At 46.9% G+C, this 18,338-nt stretch overlaps 1 protein-coding gene across 8 annotated transcripts in view; it reads right to left on the reverse strand.

Moving 5' to 3' along the window:
- LOC124607049 (histone deacetylase 6) overlaps positions 1-18,338 on the reverse strand; it is a 325,114-nt gene that overhangs the window by 206,926 nt on the left and 99,850 nt on the right. For all 8 annotated transcript variants that reach the window (XM_047139236.1, XM_047139241.1, XM_047139228.1 and 5 more), the window contains 2 exons: positions 18,127-18,300; positions 10,942-11,134 (listed from right to left, as the gene is read on the reverse strand). In XM_047139236.1, coding sequence (XP_046995192.1) covers positions 10,942-11,134; positions 18,127-18,300 — 367 coding nt within the window. The remainder of the gene's footprint in view (positions 1-10,941; positions 11,135-18,126; positions 18,301-18,338) is intronic.

Below are 18,338 nucleotides of genomic sequence, written 5' to 3' on the forward strand. Positions count from 1 at the left end.
GACACAGATTACTACTAAAACATCGTGCATGAGTTACTAAGATTGAAAACCTAAGTGCATTGTGTGTAACAGAGATTTTGGGGAAGGGGGGGGGGGGGGGGGGGGGGGCAGTGAAAAATAGACAGATCAGAAAATGAAAGATGTAGAAAACTAAAATGGAGCGAAGAAAGGAGTAGTTACTGTGAAGTCATGCCGAGATGGTAGGCATTAAGGTGAATGAAGGCCAGGTGGGTGGCGAGAAACAAGGATGTGCTGTAGTGCCAGTTCCCATCTGTGAAGTACTGAGAAACTGGTGTCTGGAGGAAGAACACAGGTGGCGCATGTAGTGAAATGGGAGCCGAGGTCATGACTGTCATATTGTTCAGAATGCTCTGCAACAGGATACTGTGTGTTGCTGGTATACATTCTCTGCCTATGCCCATTCATCCTGACTGATAATTTGGTTCTAGTCATGCCAATGTAAAAGGCCAAACATTGTTTACATAATAGCTGGTATATGACATGTTGTTTCACAGGTGGTTCTCTCTTTGATAGTATATGTTTTGCCAGTTACAGGGCTGAAATACGTGGTGTAGGAGGGTGCACAGGACAAGTCTTGAAATCAGTGGGTAGGAGCCATAAGTTAGGGAGATGGGTCAGAAGGAGCATAGTGTCTGACAAGGATATTACAGAGATTGGGAGGATGATGAAAAGCTATTCTAAGAGTGGTGGGAAGAATGGATCTCATTTCATGGCATAATTTTAGGAAGTCATGGCCTTGTCAAAGTAGTTGATTAATACACTCAAGACCAGGATAAGACTGGGTGACAAGTAGTATGCTCCGAAGTACTTTTTGGAGGGTCAGCAGTACCAGGATTGGATGTGATGGCCCAATAAAATATGCTTTTGAACTAGGCTCTTGTGATAATTTCATCTAAAGAAGGCTGAGGTGACAGTGGTGGTGTATTGCTGTATAGGGTCTGCATCCGAACAAACTGGTTTGCCTCAAATGCCAAGGCTGCATGGGAGGGAACGTTTGACATGAAAAGGATGGCAACTGTCAAAATGTTAAGTACTGTTGTTTGTTAGTAGGTTTAACGTGGACAGAAGTGTGTAGGCGGCCTTTAGTGAGGACGAGATCAACATTAAGGAAAGTGGCATAGGATTGAGAGTAGGACCATGTGAAATTTAATTGGGAGAAGCTATTCAGAGATTCCAGGAATTTAACAGGTCAGCCTCACCATCAGTCCATATGGCAAAGATGTCATCCTAAACCAAACCTGAGGCTTACGGCTTATGAATCCCAGAAAAGCCCCTCCAAGCAACCCATGAAAAGGTTGGCATAGGAACAAGCAAACGTGGTTCCCAGGGCCATACCCCATACCATGTTTGTATATCTGTTTGTTTGTCTGCCCCTCAAAGGTGAAGGGTGTAGTAATTGTTGGTAAGTATAAATTTGATTAAGGTGAGGAAGAAGGATGTCATGGGATTGGAATCAGGTGGGCTTTGACTGAGGAAATGATCAGTAGCAGACAGGCCATGTACATGGGGGATGTTGGTATAGACGGAGGTGGCATCAATTGTGACAAGCAAGGTATGCGATTCGAGTGGGACAGGTGCAGATTTCAGACGGTCTAGGAAATGGTTGGTATCTTTAATATACGGGGGAAGTTGCACGTGTTGATAAACTAAGGCAGATATACATTAGGTGGGTGTTCTGAAGCCAGTAATTATAAGACGGCCAGGGTGACTGGGTTTCTGGATCTTAGGAACAAGGTGAAATGTGGGGCTGCTTGGTTTGGATGGGATTTCTATGGATTGAGGTGTATGTCCTTGTGAGAGGCCTGAGGTTTTTAGGAGGGACTGCATGTCAATTTGAATCACAGGGATGAGATCTTGATAGCAGATGCTGCATGTAGAGGTGTCAAAAAGCTGGAGTAGACCTTCACTAACATACTCCTGTCAGGAAAGTACCACAGTGGTAGATCCTTTGTCTGCTCGGAGGATAATGAAGCAATGCTGGATGTGAGAAATTCTTGGAAGGCTTGTAAGAGATGATACTGAGGTAGTGGTATATTGATGACATCATTCCTGTGTGGATTGATTGGTTGGTTGGTTTGTGAGGGCTGAAGGCACCAGACGGCAAAGGTCATCGGTCCCTTTTTCCATGACTATGAAGCACCCAAAAGTGATTTGAAAAAAAAAAGCAACAGAGATGACAAGGGATGACACAGAACAAGAAAGAAAAAGACAAAGACCAGACAAAAGGAATTAAAAGCACACACAGAGTGTGACAGTGGTTGGCTGACCATGGAAACAAAAATAGAAAAGCCAACCATCAAGAGACACACTAAAAACCCCAATCTAAAATCGTAGGCCAAAGGCCACACTCGACACAAAAAAAAAAAAAAAAAAGGACAAACCCTTCGATCAAGCGATTAAAGCCCCCTGCAAGAATAAAACTCAAAACTAAGTCTCCCATTGCAGCGTCATCCATTTAAAGTGCAGGGAGTGTATCAGGCAGCGCAAACGTCTGCCTGAGCGCAGTTAAAAGCGGACAGGCCAGCAAGATGTGGACCACTGTCAACACTGATCCACAGTGACAGAGGGGTGGGTCCTCGCGGCACTAAAGATGACCATGCATCAGCCAGGGTGGCAAATGCGTAGCCAGCAGAGTTCTTGCGGGAAGCTTGCAAGGTAGAGTGCCACACACCTGTAGTCTCCTTGATGACCTGAAGTTTGTTGGGTGAAGGCAGGGTGAGCCATTCATCACCCCAGGTGCCAAAGACCATCTGCATTAAGATCACACTCCGAAAGGCCAATCTCCAAGGTCAGTGCACCGACAGCCTATTTGGCCAGCGTGTCAACAAGTTCATTACCCGCGATGCCGACATGACCCAAGGTCCACACGAAGACCACAGAGCGGCCGCAACGGGAAAGAGTATGGAGGGACTCATGGATAGCCATCACCAGACAAGAGGAAGGGAAACACTGGTCAATAGCTTGTAAGCCACTCAGGGAGTCACTACAGATAACGAAGGACTCACCTAAGCAGGAGCGGATGTGCTCTAGGGCGCGAGAGATGGCAACAAGCTCTGCAACGAAAACAATACAGCCAGTCGGCAATGAGCATTGTTCAGAATTATCCCCAAGAGTAATCGCATAACCAATTCGACCAGCAACCATCAAACCGTTGGTATAGGCCACGTCAGAGCCATGAAATGCGGCAAGGATGTAAAGAAAGCTGCGGAGGAGGGCCACAGGAGGGACCGAGTCCTTCGCGCCCTGTGCTAAATCCAGCCAAAGGCATGGACAGGGCACACACCACAGGGGTATACGTACATGGGTCCGGAAAAGAGGTGGAAGAGGGAAAAACTCAAGCCCAGAGAGAAGAGCCTGGACGCGAACCACGATCGTACAACCTAACCGGGGCTGCAGTTCTAGATGATGGACGACCGAGTTGGGGAACAGGAGACAGTAATTTGGATGCCCTGGCAAGCTACAAACATGTGCAGCATAAGCGGCCAGTAGACGTAGGCACTGGATCCGCAATGGTGGAACACCAGCCTCTACAAGTATGCTGTCTACAGGGCTTGTGCAGAAAGCTCCAGTTGCAAGTCGGATCCCGTAGAGAAGTATGGGGGCAATGCCGAACCATAAGCCAGGCTCCCATAATCGAGATGGGACCGAATCAACGCCTGATACAGTCGTAGAAGGACAGACCAAATGGCACCGCAGCTGGTGTGACTCAAGCAATGAAGAGCATTAAGACAGTGCCAGCACATTTGTTTAAGCTGACGAATATGAGGGAGCCAAGTCAATGGGATATCAAAAAGCAAGTCCTAAAATGGTGCATCTCCACCACAGCAAGAGGTTCCCTGTCAAGATAAAGCCGCGGCTCAGGGTGAACAGTGCGATGCGGGCAGAAATGCACAACGTGAGTCTTGGCAGCCGAGAACTGGAAGCCGTGCGTGATGGCCCAAGATTGCACCCTGCGGATAGCGCTCTGTAGCTGCCGTTCAGCAATCCCAATGCTAGTGGAGCTATAGTACAGGCAAAAGGCATCAGCATACAAAGAAGCCGATACGGACGTTCCCACAGCTGCAGCCAGCCCATTGATAGCAACTAAAAAGAGGAAGACACTCAAGACTGAGCCTTGCAGGACCCCATTCTCCTGGACTCAGGAGGAACTATGGGAGGAACCAATCTGCACGCAGAAGGAACAAAGCGACAGAAAATTTTGAATAAAAACCGGGAGTGGGCCCCTAAGACCCCTCCCATTAACAGTGGTGAGGATGTGATGCCACCATGTGGCACTGTATGTCTTCCGCATGTCAAAAAAGATGGCAACCAGGTGCTGAAGGCAGGCAAATGCCCTAAAGATGGCAGACTACAGGCAGATCAGATTATCAGTGGCAGAGCGGCCCTTACGGAATCCACCCTGAGACAGAGCCAGAAGGCCCGGAGACTCAAGTAGCCAACTCAACCTCCAGCTCACCATACATTTGAGCAACTTGTACGGAACGTTGGTGAGGCTAATGGGGCGGTAGCTGTCCACCTCCAGTGGGTTCTTGCCAGGCTTCAACACTGGTATAATAATGCTTTCCCGCCACTGAGACAGGAACTTACCCTCAACCCAGATACAGTTGAAAAGTTCTAGGAGGCATAGCTGGCAGTTCACCAAGAGGTGTTTGAGAATCCGATAGCAGATGCGATCCCTATCAGGACAAGCGGCTAGGGCACTCTGGAATTCCCACTCACTGAATGGAGCACTGTACGATTCGGGTTGGCGCATGTGGAATGAACGGCTCCTAAATTCCAACTACTCTTTCAGGGAGCGGGTAATTCCTAGAAGCGGAACTCTGAGCATAATGCTCCGCTAAGAGTTTGTAATTGTGTCGGAGTAAGTACAGACTGATCCATTCAGGAAAAGTCTAGGTACACTGATTGGGGTCCGATAGCCATAGAGTCGCCTAACCTTGGCCCAAACCTGCGATGGAGAGGTACGGAGGCCAATGGTGGAGACATACCTTTCCGAGCACTCCTGCTTGCACCGGCGAATAAAGCGGTGAGCTCAGGCACAGAGCCATTTAAAGGCGATGAGGTGTTACAATGATGGGTGTCGCTTATGACAATGGAACGCCCGCCTGCGATCTCTAAATACTTCAGCGACCTCGGGTGACCACCAAGGCACAGTCCTCTGCCAAGGGGACCCAGAAGAACAGGGTATTGCAGATTCCACAGCAGAAACAATGCTGGTGGTGATCGTGTGAACCACCACATCAATGTTGTCATTAGAAAGAGGCTCAACGGTGGTAATGGAGGCGAACGAGTCCCGGACAGCCTTATTCATAGCCCAACTGGGGGGGCGCCCGAAGAGTGACACTGTGGCAGTGACAGAAAGATCAGGAAGTGGTCACTACTGCACAAGTCGTCATGTACACTCCATTGGACACATGGTAGAAGACCAGGGCTGCAGATTGAAAGGTCAATGGCTGAGTATGTGGCATGTGCCACACTGAAATGTGTGGAGGCACCATTATTTAAGAGAGGAAGGTCGAGCTGTGCCAACACCTGCTCAACGACAGTGCCTTGGCCTGTTGCCACCAAACCACCCCATAAAGGGATATGGGCGTTAAAATCGCCCAGTTACAGAAAAGGGGGCGGCAGGTAGGCTATCAGCGCAGCCAATACATGCTGTGGGACATCATCATCCGGTGGAAGATAGATGCTGCAGACAGTAACAGCCTGAGGCGTCCACAGCTGAACAGCGACAGCCTCTAAAGCTGTTTGAAGAGGTACACACTCGATGTAAAGAGATGCAGACGCCACCAGATACCCTCTCATAAGCTGCCCGATTCTTATAATATGCCTGATAGCCACTGAGGGCAGGGGTTTGCATCGCCAGAAACCAAGTTACCTGGAGAGCAATGCAGAAGAAGGGGAAAAGGCTGAGAAGTTGTCTAAGCTTAGCAAGGAGGTGGAAAAAACCACTGCAATTCCACTGGAGAATGACATTGTCCATGGTCGAAAAAGGCGCAAAGGGACCGAGAAGGCAGATTACGCCGCCGGGTCAGCTGCTACCACCAACTGACGACATGTGCGATCAACATCCATTGCGTCTGAGGGGCCGTCGAGCTCTAGGTTCTCAGCGGACGCCAGAGTCTCCACCTCATCCTCAGACACAGAGCTTGTAGGGAGCGGTGGGGTGGGTGCCACTGCAATTTCCTTGGTCTTATAGGTCTTCTTCTTGGACTTTTCTCACTGCCCCTTGGGTTTTACTGGCTGGGAGGGCTTCACTGATTCAGTCTCTGGGACAGAGGAGGATCGTGAAGCCGTACAACCAGCTGCTTGTGGGCACTTCAGCCACTAGCGGGCATCATCTGTCCCACTGATGGAAACCTGGGAAGGGAGGGACCCAAGGGACCCCTTGCGAGCGACAGGAGCCGACGAAGTTGGACACTTCTCCAGCTTAGAGGTGGGGACGGATGTCCCCGATGGGTGGGGGGATGTTGCTCTTGAAATAGGTGGCACAAGAGCAACAGGGAGGGTAGTGCCACCCCATGAGGAAGGGGGCAGGTGTGGTCTTCCAGCTCTGGGAGGTGACTGTTGTAGATGGAAATGATGGGGTTAGAACATTGGTAGTGGCGGCGTAAGAGGAAGTCATACAAACAGGATGGAGGCGTCCAAACTTCCGCATAGCCTCACTGTAGGTCAGTCAGTCCACGGTCTTATATTCCATAATTTTCCACTCTTTCTGTAAGATATTGCAGTCTGGTGAGCAAGGTGAATGTTGTTCTCCGCAGTTGACACAGATGGGAGGTGGGACACATCGAGTATTGGGATGGGATAGGTGTCCGCAATCTCGACATGTGGGGTTGGAAGTACAGCAGGAAGACATATGGCCAAACTTCCAGCAATTAAAGCACCACATCAGGGGTGGGATATAGCGCTTGACGTCACAGCGGTAGACCATCACCATGACCTTCTCAGGCAATGTATCACCCTCGAAGGCCAAGATGAAGGCACCGGTGGCAACATGATTATCCCTCAGACCCTGATGAACGCGCCGGACAAAATGAATGCCTCGCCGCTCCAATTTGGCGCGCAGCTCGTCATCAGACTGCGATAGACGGTCCCTGTGAAATATAATACCCTGGACCATATTTCAACTCTTATGGGGCGTGATGGTAACAGAAACATCCCCCAACTTGTCACAGTCGAGTAATGCTCATGACTGGGCAAACGATGCTGTTTTTATTAAAACTGACCCAGAGCGCATTTTGGACAAGCCCTCCACCTTTCCAAACTTGTCCTCTAAATACTCCACAAGGAACTTAGGCTTCATCGTCGTGAAAGACTCCCCATCAGCTCTCGTACATACTAGGTACTGGGGCGAATAAGCTTCACTGCCAACCATTTTGTTCCTCCCATGGTGTGGCTAGGTAGGGGAACGATTTGGGGTCAAACGTAGTTTGCATTAAATTAAGCCCTCAAATGCTTAGAGAAAGCTGGTGGCTGGCCACCAGCAAGAGATGATGTACCACGCTTCATTGCATGTCATCCGCCCTGATGCCACCCACTCTGACCAAGGGGTCTCCCAACGGGTGCCACCCAGGCGCAGCAAGGGCCACCTGGCAGGATGGCCACTGCCGGGAGTCCCAATGCACCAGGGAGATAGGCACCTACTCCTTGGTACACGTGGGGAGTTCACGGCGCAGGCATCAGCAGAGTGATTCTTGTGTTGTCAGGGGCTACAACCAACAGGGTAAATGGCGCCCCAACCACAACGGACTGGCTACCGTGCTGGATATCAGGCGCAAAGAAGTCCATGGTCGTCTTCAGCGCAGAAAGCAACACTGCATAGCGCACGGCTTATCCTCGCCCAAGGTATGGAGAATGGGCGGGACTGCAATGTGACGACGAGAAAGGGGCAAAAGATCTCAATGCACGATGGACAAATTTGAACCAAGTAAGGCGCCCTCCCCGAATTGGCTCGCTCTTTGGAATAAATTTGAAATACGGAGGTCAAACCTGAGAGGGGACCATCACCTAAAGGCCGAGACGTATGACACTCCTTTTAATTGCCTCTTACAACAGGCAGGAATACTGTGGGCCTATTCTAACCCCCAGACCCGCAAGGGGAGAGAGGGGGAGGGGGGGGGGGGGGGGGCTGGTGTTGAAGCTGACCTGTTAAAATTCCTGTAATCTGTAAGTACCTTCTCCGAATTAAATTTCATTTCATCCCATTCTGAATCCTATGCCACTTTCCTTCATGTTGATTTCACCCTCATCAAAGGCCAACTACACACTTCTGTCCACATTAAATCTACTAACAAACAACAGTATTTACATTCTGACAGTTGCCATCCTTTCCAGGTCAAACAATCCCTCCCATACAGCCTTGGCATTCGAGGCAAACCTATTTGTTTGGATGGTGACTCTTTACAGCAACACACCACCATTTTTACCTCAGCCTTCACTGAAAGTAATTATCCCAAGAGTCTAGTTCACAAGCAGATTTCCTAAGCCATCACATCCAATCCTGGTACTGCTAATCGCTCCACAAGACAATTTCGGAGCATATCACTTGTCACCCAATTAATTAATCAGCTATTTGGACAAGAACATGACTTCCTAAAATCATGTCCTGAAATGAAATCCTTTCTGTCTGAGATTTCGCCCACCACACCTAAAATAGCTTTTCATTGCCCTCCCAATCTTCACAATACTCTTGTCAGACTCTAGGCTACTTCTGAACCCATGTCTCTACCCTACGTCTCCTACCCCTGCGATCGTTCCAGCTGCAAGATTTGTCCTGTGCACCCTCCTACCACCACCTATTTCAGTTCTGTAACTGGCAAAACACCTGTGAAACAACATGTCATATACCAGCTGTTATGTAAACAATGTTTGGCCTTTCACATTGGCATGACTAGAACCAAATTATCAGTCAGGATGAATGGGCATAGGCAAAGGGGGTATACCAGCAACACACAGTATCCTGTTGCAGACCATGGTGCACAAAATGACAGTCATGACCTCGGCCCCTGTTTCACCACATGTGCCACCTGTATTCTTCCCCCAGACACCAGTTTCTCAGTACTTCACAGATGGGAACTAGCACTACAGCAAATCCTTGATTCTCGCCACCCACCTGGTCTTCATTTACGTTAATGCCTTCCATCTCAGCATTCCTTCACAGTAACTACTCCTTTCTTCGCCCTATTTTAGTTTTCTACATCTTTCATTTTCTGATCTGTCTATTTTTCACTGTCCCCCTCCACCCCTCCCATCTCAGCTGCACAAAATGCACTTAGTTTTTCAATCTTATTAACTCATGCACAGGGTTTTAGTAGTAATCTCTGTCTCACATATTACCCTGTCTTCCACCTTTAAGATCTCAAGTTTTCAAATCTCATCCAGTGCAGTTCTCAACAATTAGTCTTTCTCTCTCATCCTGTCTAATAAGTCTCCCCTAACTCAGGATTCCAGGTGACTTTTCTGAACTGTACCCCTTTCCCTAAACCTCTCCAGCACTTTTCTTTCACACCTCTTCCTTCCCCTTCAACTCTTCTGCCAGAAGAAGGAATCACTGGCTTTGAAAGATTGTAAAAGTTAAAACCTTTTGCATGTGCGTGTGCGTGTGTGCGTGTGTGTGTGTGTTTGTCTGCCACCCTTTGGTGAGTAGATTTTTAATCTATCCATTTACATTTTATTATTTTTAATGATATATTAGTTTAAACTGAAACATCAGTAATAAAATATTCATACAAATAAGCAAAAGGATGTAAGAATGGGGAATGGAAGAGCAATATCCAGGATGAACTGTGCTTATGGTGAATAACACACAGACACACGGCAACATAGTTTCTAAGTGTGTGAGGAAAGACGAACACACAAAAACCAATGAAATGTGTGTGACACGTTTATTCAGCAATATAATAATGGTTAAGTGGGTGCTGAAAATGTACGTTCTACATCATTGTGAGATACTGTGCATGTGATTTGCGAAAGAAACCAAGCATCTCTCCAACTGAACACATTCCAGAGGAAGTTCATTCTTGCACAAAAACCAATCTCTCAGTAGAACACGTTTTCATTCGTACAACATACATAATGTTCTCAAACTTTCCATTTCATTTGGTGCATTCAAGTTCTGGCAGCACATACCTATCCAGTATCTAGTATATCTACCTACACCTATTATACTGAGTGCACTATCGTCCCCCTTTGGATCCTTCTGGTTTGTTATTGCCTTCTTTTTCTGGATTTCATTAATTATAACTGAACTCCCTGTAATTATTGTTTTATTTCTGCATGATATTATAAAATAGCAAGAGGAATTTAAAACTATTCATACTTCTGTTTGTAAATAGGATCTGCAAAGAAAGATAATCACCATACTACAAGGCACATTCAGAAGCAAGATTATAGCATCAGAGCCAAGATAATGCTCACGCGTGAAAGGTAATGTTTATCAGAGTTCAAGCAGAGAGAGAGGGGGGGGGGGGGGGGTGTCTTAAACTTTAAAAAAAGAGGAATTCAATGAAAACCAGAATTACTTGAAAAAGTAGGACTCAGAAACACACTGGAAATTAAAGGTGTGTGGTGACTGAAAAAAAATAAATATATATATATATATATATATATAAATATATATATATATATATATATATATATATATATATATATATATATATATATATATATATATATAAAAAAGTGAAAATTAAGAGTAACGTGTGTACATATGCACTTCACTTGAGGGAGTTCTGTGTCCTCAAATCAGGTTTTAAAATGTAGTCTAGTTTCAAATAAATCAGTATTGATTATTGCATTTTTCTATCCACATGAAAGGTATATTTATGAATACAGAAGCTACCAAATGTTTATTTAATAACTCTGATTATCATTGCCCATTAAAACTTAAAGAAAGTAAGTGTAGTTAGAAATACGTACCTCCAAAACCACTGGTAATAAAACGTGATGAAAAACAGCTAAATAATCAGCATCAGTCATTCCTGTTTTATTCAGTGGTACATTAAAGTTGTATCCTTTTCCTTTTCCTTCCCCAATGTAGTCATAATCAGACTCTCTCAAATTTGGCCAAAAGGAGCCATGTTCATAACGATGAATAGAAAAGTACACAACCCTATAAAAGAAATAACAGTTTTATCTTTTTTGTCATTAATATAAAATTACTGCATTTTCTTTCTGTTTAACTGGGCAGAATGGAGAGAGAGACAGCAGAGAATCAGTTCTCACTTACATACTCCTAAGCAGTTAGGTATCAAAATTCTCATAAATATGAAGAATTGGACAATGTTACAGTTTGTCCAAGTATGGAAGCTTACGACAGAGGTGGCTGAATGCATTAACACATTGCAAACTAAGTGTTATTCTAAATAACAGTTGCACAACATCATACTAGTATGAAACATCACCTAAGTCAGCAGATGTAAACCACTGCCGTTAACATATAATGCAAATAAATGTAACGGTAGAACATAGAGGGTGACAATTATTGAACTATATGGAAAAAAAATTTTCGTTACAGACTACAGCATGTACACACTTTATTCAACATGTAAACATAACTACAGATATTCAGATTTAGATTATGACATGTTCAATATGTGTGCCATTATTGACAATGATATGACACAGATGAAAAGCAAAATTCTGCATGACCCACTGAAGTGTCGGAACATCGATCCTGTCAATGACCTCCTGAATGGCTATTTTCAGCTCAGCAATGGTTTTGGCGTTATTGCTATGCACCTTGTGCTTCATATAGCCCAACAAAAAGGAGTCGCATTTGTTCAAATCCGGAGAACATGCAGTCAATCGAGGCCCATGCCAGTGGCCTCTGGGTACCTCAGAACCAGACTGCAGTCACCAAAGTGCTCCTCCAGAACATCAAACACTCTCCAGCTTTGATGGGGTCAAGCTCAATCTTGCACGACCACATCTTGTTGAAATCAGGGTCACTTTGGATAATGGGGATGCAATCATCTTCCAAAACTTTCATGTACCATTTGGTAGCCATCGAGCCATTAAGGAATATTGAAATGATCATTCCATGACTGGACATTGCACACCATACAGTGACAATTTGAGGGTGAAGAGACTTTCGATCGCAAAATGCAGATTCTCATTCCACCAAATGTAGCAATTTTGCTTATTGATGACCCTACCCAAATGAAAATGGGCTTCCCCACTAAACCAAATCATATTCACATCAAAGTCCTGTTCGGCAATTCTGTGGACAACAGCGTTGGCGAAACACAACTGCTGTTCCATACCCCTGGGGCTTAATCGCTGATGCGTTTAAATTTTGTATGGGAAGAGATGCAGATCTTCAGCAACAATTTGTCACGGTGTTCATTGAATGGTTGGCTTAAAAGGGGAGGAAAGGGACCAAACTGTGAGGTCATCGGTCCCTTGTTCCTAGTAGAACAATCCCCCAAAGGAAAGAAGAAAACAAAGAAGACATATAGCACTATAACAGGAGAAAGGAAGAACCAGAAGAACAACAAAAGGACAACAAACACTACAATGGACAAAACAGGCAAGAAAACCATAGAGACACACAAGAAACAAGGAGAAGAGATTAAAAACAAGAAAGCAGATTACCATGGCTGGTTGACCATGAGAATAAAAAAGGAGAAGCCAGCCACTCTGCAACACATTAAAACCTCCACCCAAAGAGCCCTAGGGTGGAGGACACAGACGGACAAAGGACATGCGCTAAGACTCAGATCAAATGATAAAACCCACCCTTATGAATAAAACGTAAAACTACAGTTGCTGTTGAGACACTGTCACCCAACACCAAAGGTAGGGTACTGGGAAAGTTAAAAGTCCACCGCAGAGTGGCTAAAACTGGGCAATCCAGCAAGAGGTGGACAACTGTCATTTGGGAGCCACAGCAACACTGAGGTGGGTCCTCAAGACGGAGGAGGTACCATGTGTGAGCCATGTATGGCCAATGTGGAGCTGACAAAGGACAACCAATTCCCTTCGAGAAGCCCGCAGGGAATACTTCCACACATTCAGTCTCCTTAATGATATGCAGTTTGTTGTGCATACTGTTATGCCACTCCGTCTCCCAAAGCCAAAAAACCTTGTGGCGCAAGACAGAATGCAGGTCAGTTTTAGAGATGCCCATCTCCAGGAGCGGTTTCCGGATAGCCTGTTTGGCCAGCCTGTAAGCAAATTCGTTTTCTGGGATTCTGACTTGTCCTGGGGTCCACACAAACACCAGTGAACGACTGGATCGTTCCAGGGCAGAGATGGACTCCTGGATGTTCGCTACCAAAGGATGGTGAGGATAGCACTGGTCGATAGCTTGTAAGCTGCTCAGGAAGTCAGAACAGAGAAGAAACGACTAACCCGAACAGGAACAGATGTACTGAAGTGCACGAGATATGGCCACAAGCTCTGCAGTGAATACACTGCACCCAGCGGGGCAAGGATTGCTGTTCAATATGACCTCTGTGGACATAGGCAAAGCCAACATTACCATCAGCCATCGAGCCGCCGGTGTAAACAACTTCAGAGCACCAGAACACATCAAGAATCGAGAGGAAGTGACAGTGGAGAGCGGCGGGGTTATTGGAGTACTTAGGGCTATGCAAAAGGCCCAGACAAAGCTTTGGCCGAGATGTACACCATGGAGGTGTATGTGAATGGACCTCAAGTACAGGTGGTAAAGGGAAGGACTCCAGTTCGGAGAGAAGGGATCACACGAGAACTGCCAATGCGAGAGAACAACTGCCGCGGGAGGGAAAAGGAGATGATAATTTGGATGCCCAGGAGAACTACGAATGTGTGCAACATAACTGGCGAGCAATTGTGCATGTCAGATCCACAATGGAGGGACTCCGGCCTCCACCAGGACACTGGTCACTGGACTCATTCTAAAAGCTCCCTTCACTAGTCGAAGGACACGGTGGTGCACTGGATCGAGTAAACGCAATGCTGAGGCCACCGCCGATCCATAAACCAGACTTCCATAGTCAAGGCGGGCTTGGACAAGGGCTCTGTAGAGCTGCAGCAGCGTAGAGTAATCTGCACCCTAGTTGGTGTGGCTCAGGCAGCGGAGGAGATTGAGGTGCTGCCAGCACTTCTGCTTAAGCTGAAGAAGGCATGGAAGCCATGTCAATGGGGTGCCGAAAATCAGTCCTAACAATCAATATGTCTCCACTAAAGTGAGTAGATCGTCATTAAGATAAAGTTCAGGTTCCAGATAAATGGTACGACACTGACAGAAGTGCATGACACACGACTTCGCGGCTGAAAACTGGAAGCCATGGGCTAGAGCCCATGACTGCACCTTGTGAATGACTCCCTGTAGGTGCCGCTCAGCAACACCAGTACTGGAGGAGCAATACGAAATGTAGAAGTCCCGTGCATAGAGAGAAGGGGAGATCGATGGCCCTACAGCTGCTGCTAGGCTGTTAATGGCCACTAAAAATAGAGACACACTCAATACGGAGCCCTGCGAAATGCCATTCTCCTGAATATGGAAAGTACAAGGCGACAAGAAATTTTGGATAAAAATTGGGAGTGGGCCCCAGAGACCTCACTCATACAAAGTGGCAAGGATATGATGACACCAGGTCGTGTCACATGCTTTACACAAGTCAAAAAAGACGGCAACCAGGTGTTGGCGTCTGGAAAAGGCTGTTCAGATGGCAGATTAGAGGAACACAAGATTATCAGTGGTAGAGCCACCTTCGCGGAAGATGCCCTGACATGGAGCCAGTAGGCCACCTGACTCCAGAACCCAACCCAACCACTGACGCACCATAAGTTCCAGCAGCTTACAGAGAATGTAGGTGAGGCTGGTGGGCTGATAGCTATCCACATCAAGCGGATTTTTAGCAGATTTTAGCACCAGAATGATGGTGCTCTCCTGCCACTGCGATGGAAAGACACCATTACACTAGATCCGGTTGAAGATGATAAGGAGATATCACTTTTAGTCAGACAAGAGACGTTTATTAATAAATCAATGGCCGAGTAACTACCAAGAGACACAATCAAGGGTGTGGCGGCCCTAGTACTTAACAGGCAGAGGTCGAGTTGGGACGCCTCTGCCATGGCCAGTAAGCATGGTGCTACCCTACAAGGGGTTATGAGCATTAAAATCACCCAAAAGTAGGAAAGGTTTAGGGAGTTGATCAATCAGTGCATCCAATACGTTCAGGGGTATCGCACCATCTGGAAGGAGATATACATTGTAGACAGTTATTTCCTGCGTCGTCCATACCCCGACGCCCACAGCTTCAAGACAAGATTAAAGGGGCACAGGTTCACTACATACAGTGTTCAGGACATAAACGCAAACTCCACCTGACACACTATTATATTCGCTACGGTTCTTGTAATATCCCCTGTAGCCACAAAGGGCAGGGGTCCAATTGCCGGGAACCAGGTTTCCTGGAGGGCAATGCAGAAATCACATGTAAAGCTTAACAGTTGCCATACCTCAGCCAGGTAGTGGAAAAAACCGCCGCAATTCCACTGGAGGATGACGTGATCGTGAGACTGGGAAGGCATGAAACACTCAATGAGGCAGTCTACACCTCAGGATCACCTGCTACCACTGACTTATTTCCTGAACAGGCTACATCCATTGTGTCTGAGGGTCTGGCGAGATCTAAGCCCTCAGCAGATGCCAGAATCTTCACCTCATCCTCAAAAGCACAGCTTGTAGGCAGTGGTGGTGTGGGTGCCACCGCAATTCCCTTGGCCTTGGGGGTCTTCTTTCTGGATTTCTCTCAGTGATCGTTGGGTTTCTCTGCTTGGGAGGGCTTCACTGATTCAGTCTCTGGGACTGAGAATGATTGTGAAGGCCTACAACCAGCTGCTTTTGGGCACTTCAGCCACTGGCGGGCGTCATCTTTCACACTAGCAGAAACCTGGGAAGGGAGTGGCCCAAGGGACCCCTCCCTAGCAAGAGGAGCCGAAGAAGACTTACGCTTCTCCGGCTGAGAAATAGGGACTGGTGTCCCTATGGTTGGGGGGACTGTGCTCCCGAGGGAGGTGGTGCAGGAGCAACAGGGAGGGAAGTGGCGCCACCATCAAGGGGGCAGGTGTTGTCTTCCGTTTCTGAGAGCCGATTGGAACACACGGAACTGATGGGGCTACAACGGTTCTCGTAGCGGCAGCATAAGGTCCTGTATTCCATAATTTTCCTTTCTCACTGTAAAATCCTGCAGTATGGTGAGCAAGGGGAATGATGCTCTCCGCAGTTGACACAGATTGGAGGCGGGGCACATGGAGTATTGGGATGGGATGGACATCCACAATCTCGACATGTGGTGCTGGAAGTACAGCGGGAAGACATATGGTCAAACTACCAGCACTTAAAGCACTGCGTCAGGGATGGGATATAGGGCTTGACGTCACAGCGGTAGACCATCACCTTGACCTTCTCGGGTAATGTGTCACCCTCGAAGGCCAAGATGAAGGCACCAGCGGCAACCTGATTATCCTTCGGCCCTGATGGACGCGCTGGACGAAATGAACGCCTTGTCACTCTAAGCTGGCGCGCAGTTGATCATCAGACTGCAAAAGATGGTCCCTGTGGAATATAATACCCTGGACCATACTTAAGCTCTTATGAGGCATGAAGGTAACAGAAACATCCCCCAGCTTGTCACAAGCGAGTAACGCCCGCGACTGGGCAGAGGATGCCGTTTTTATCAAGACAGATCCTGACCGCATTTTTGACAAGCCCTCCACCTCCCCAAACTTGTCCTCTAAATGCTCTACAAAAAACAGAGGCTTCATTGAGACAAAGGAGTCCCATCAGCTCTCGTACATACGAGGTATCGGGACGAATAAGGTTCACTGGCATCCTTAGTTGGTGTTCCTCTGATGGTGTGGCCAGGGAGGGGAACGTTTTTGGATCATACTTCCTTGCACTGTACTGAGACTTGGAACGCTTAAGAGACAGCTGGCATTTGATCACCAGCAAGTGATGGCGTAGTACGCTTCATTGCGTGTCATCCGCCCTGATCCCACCCACTCCAACCAGGGACCCTCCCCACGGGTGCCACCCAGCTGCAGCACAGGCCACCTGGCAGGATGGCCATTGCCAGGAGGCCCAATGCCCCAGGGTGACAAGCATCTATTCCTTGGCATACGTGGGGAGTTAACAACGCAGGCATCAGCAGAGTGATCTCTGTGTAGTCAGGGGGCTACAACCAACAGGGTACTCGGCGGCCCCACCATAACGGAGTGGCTACCGTGCTGGATATGAGGTGTAAAGAATTCCATGGTCATCATCGGCACAGAAAACGACACTGCATAGTGGGTGGAGGAAAATGTACCCAGCGAGGCATCCTCGTTCAAGAGATGGTGGATGAGCAGGACTGCAATGCCACAACAAAAAAGTTGATTAAAGATCCCAATGCACGATGGACACGATGCACCATGTAAGGCGCCCTTCCCCAATTGGCTCACTCTTCAGGAAAATTTTGAAAAATTATGTTCAAACCTAACAGGGGACCATTACATAAAATCCGAAAGGTGAGAGACTCCTTTTAGTCTCCTCTTACAACAGGCGGGAATACCTCGGCCTATTCTAGCCCCGGGCCCGCAGGGGAATTGTCGCAGTGTCTCCCGATTGATTCTCACCTGTTGTGCAGCTCATCTCATCAATTTCCCGTGGCTTGTTTGAAACACAGCACCTGCCTTCTCGATGTTTTCAAGCATTTTCACCTTTTTTGGATGACTGACATTGGCAAAACTGTGATCATGAAGACTACCCATTCACAGTTGGGCTGTTATTGCTTGCATAGTAGGCCTTCACAACCACTATATGCTCAGGCACGCTGTACCGTGACATTTTCACGTGTTAATGGCTCACAACAACAAGGCACATGTGTATGTGCATACTAATTCGCATCATGCCCTGTGGCCAACTGTGCAGTTTGAACATCCTAACACAAACCATTCGCAAGTTATAGTTCAATAATTGTCACCCTCTAATATTCTCCAGAATTTTCCTTCATAAGGATATGTATACAAAATCTCCATGATCTGTAGAACCTTACAACAATAAACCACAAAAGGTTTCCCAAACTTAATTTACACTGCATTCCATAACATCTAATCCCCGACTCTTACCTAGGATCATCATAAAACATTTGCTGAGTTGCCTGACCATGGTGAACATCCCAATCAACTATAACAATACGTGATATATCACAATTATTCAAGGCATGTTCTGCTGCCAACGCTACATTGTTAAAGAAGCAGTAACCACAGTATTCACTTTTCATGGCATGATGACCAGGTGGCCTGCAACGAAAAACACCAATGAAAACATGTGCCACACT

This window comes from Schistocerca americana, chromosome 1, assembly GCF_021461395.2.
Source record: "Schistocerca americana isolate TAMUIC-IGC-003095 chromosome 1, iqSchAmer2.1, whole genome shotgun sequence".
In the NCBI taxonomy this organism is placed as follows: Eukaryota; Metazoa; Arthropoda; class Insecta; order Orthoptera; family Acrididae; genus Schistocerca; species Schistocerca americana.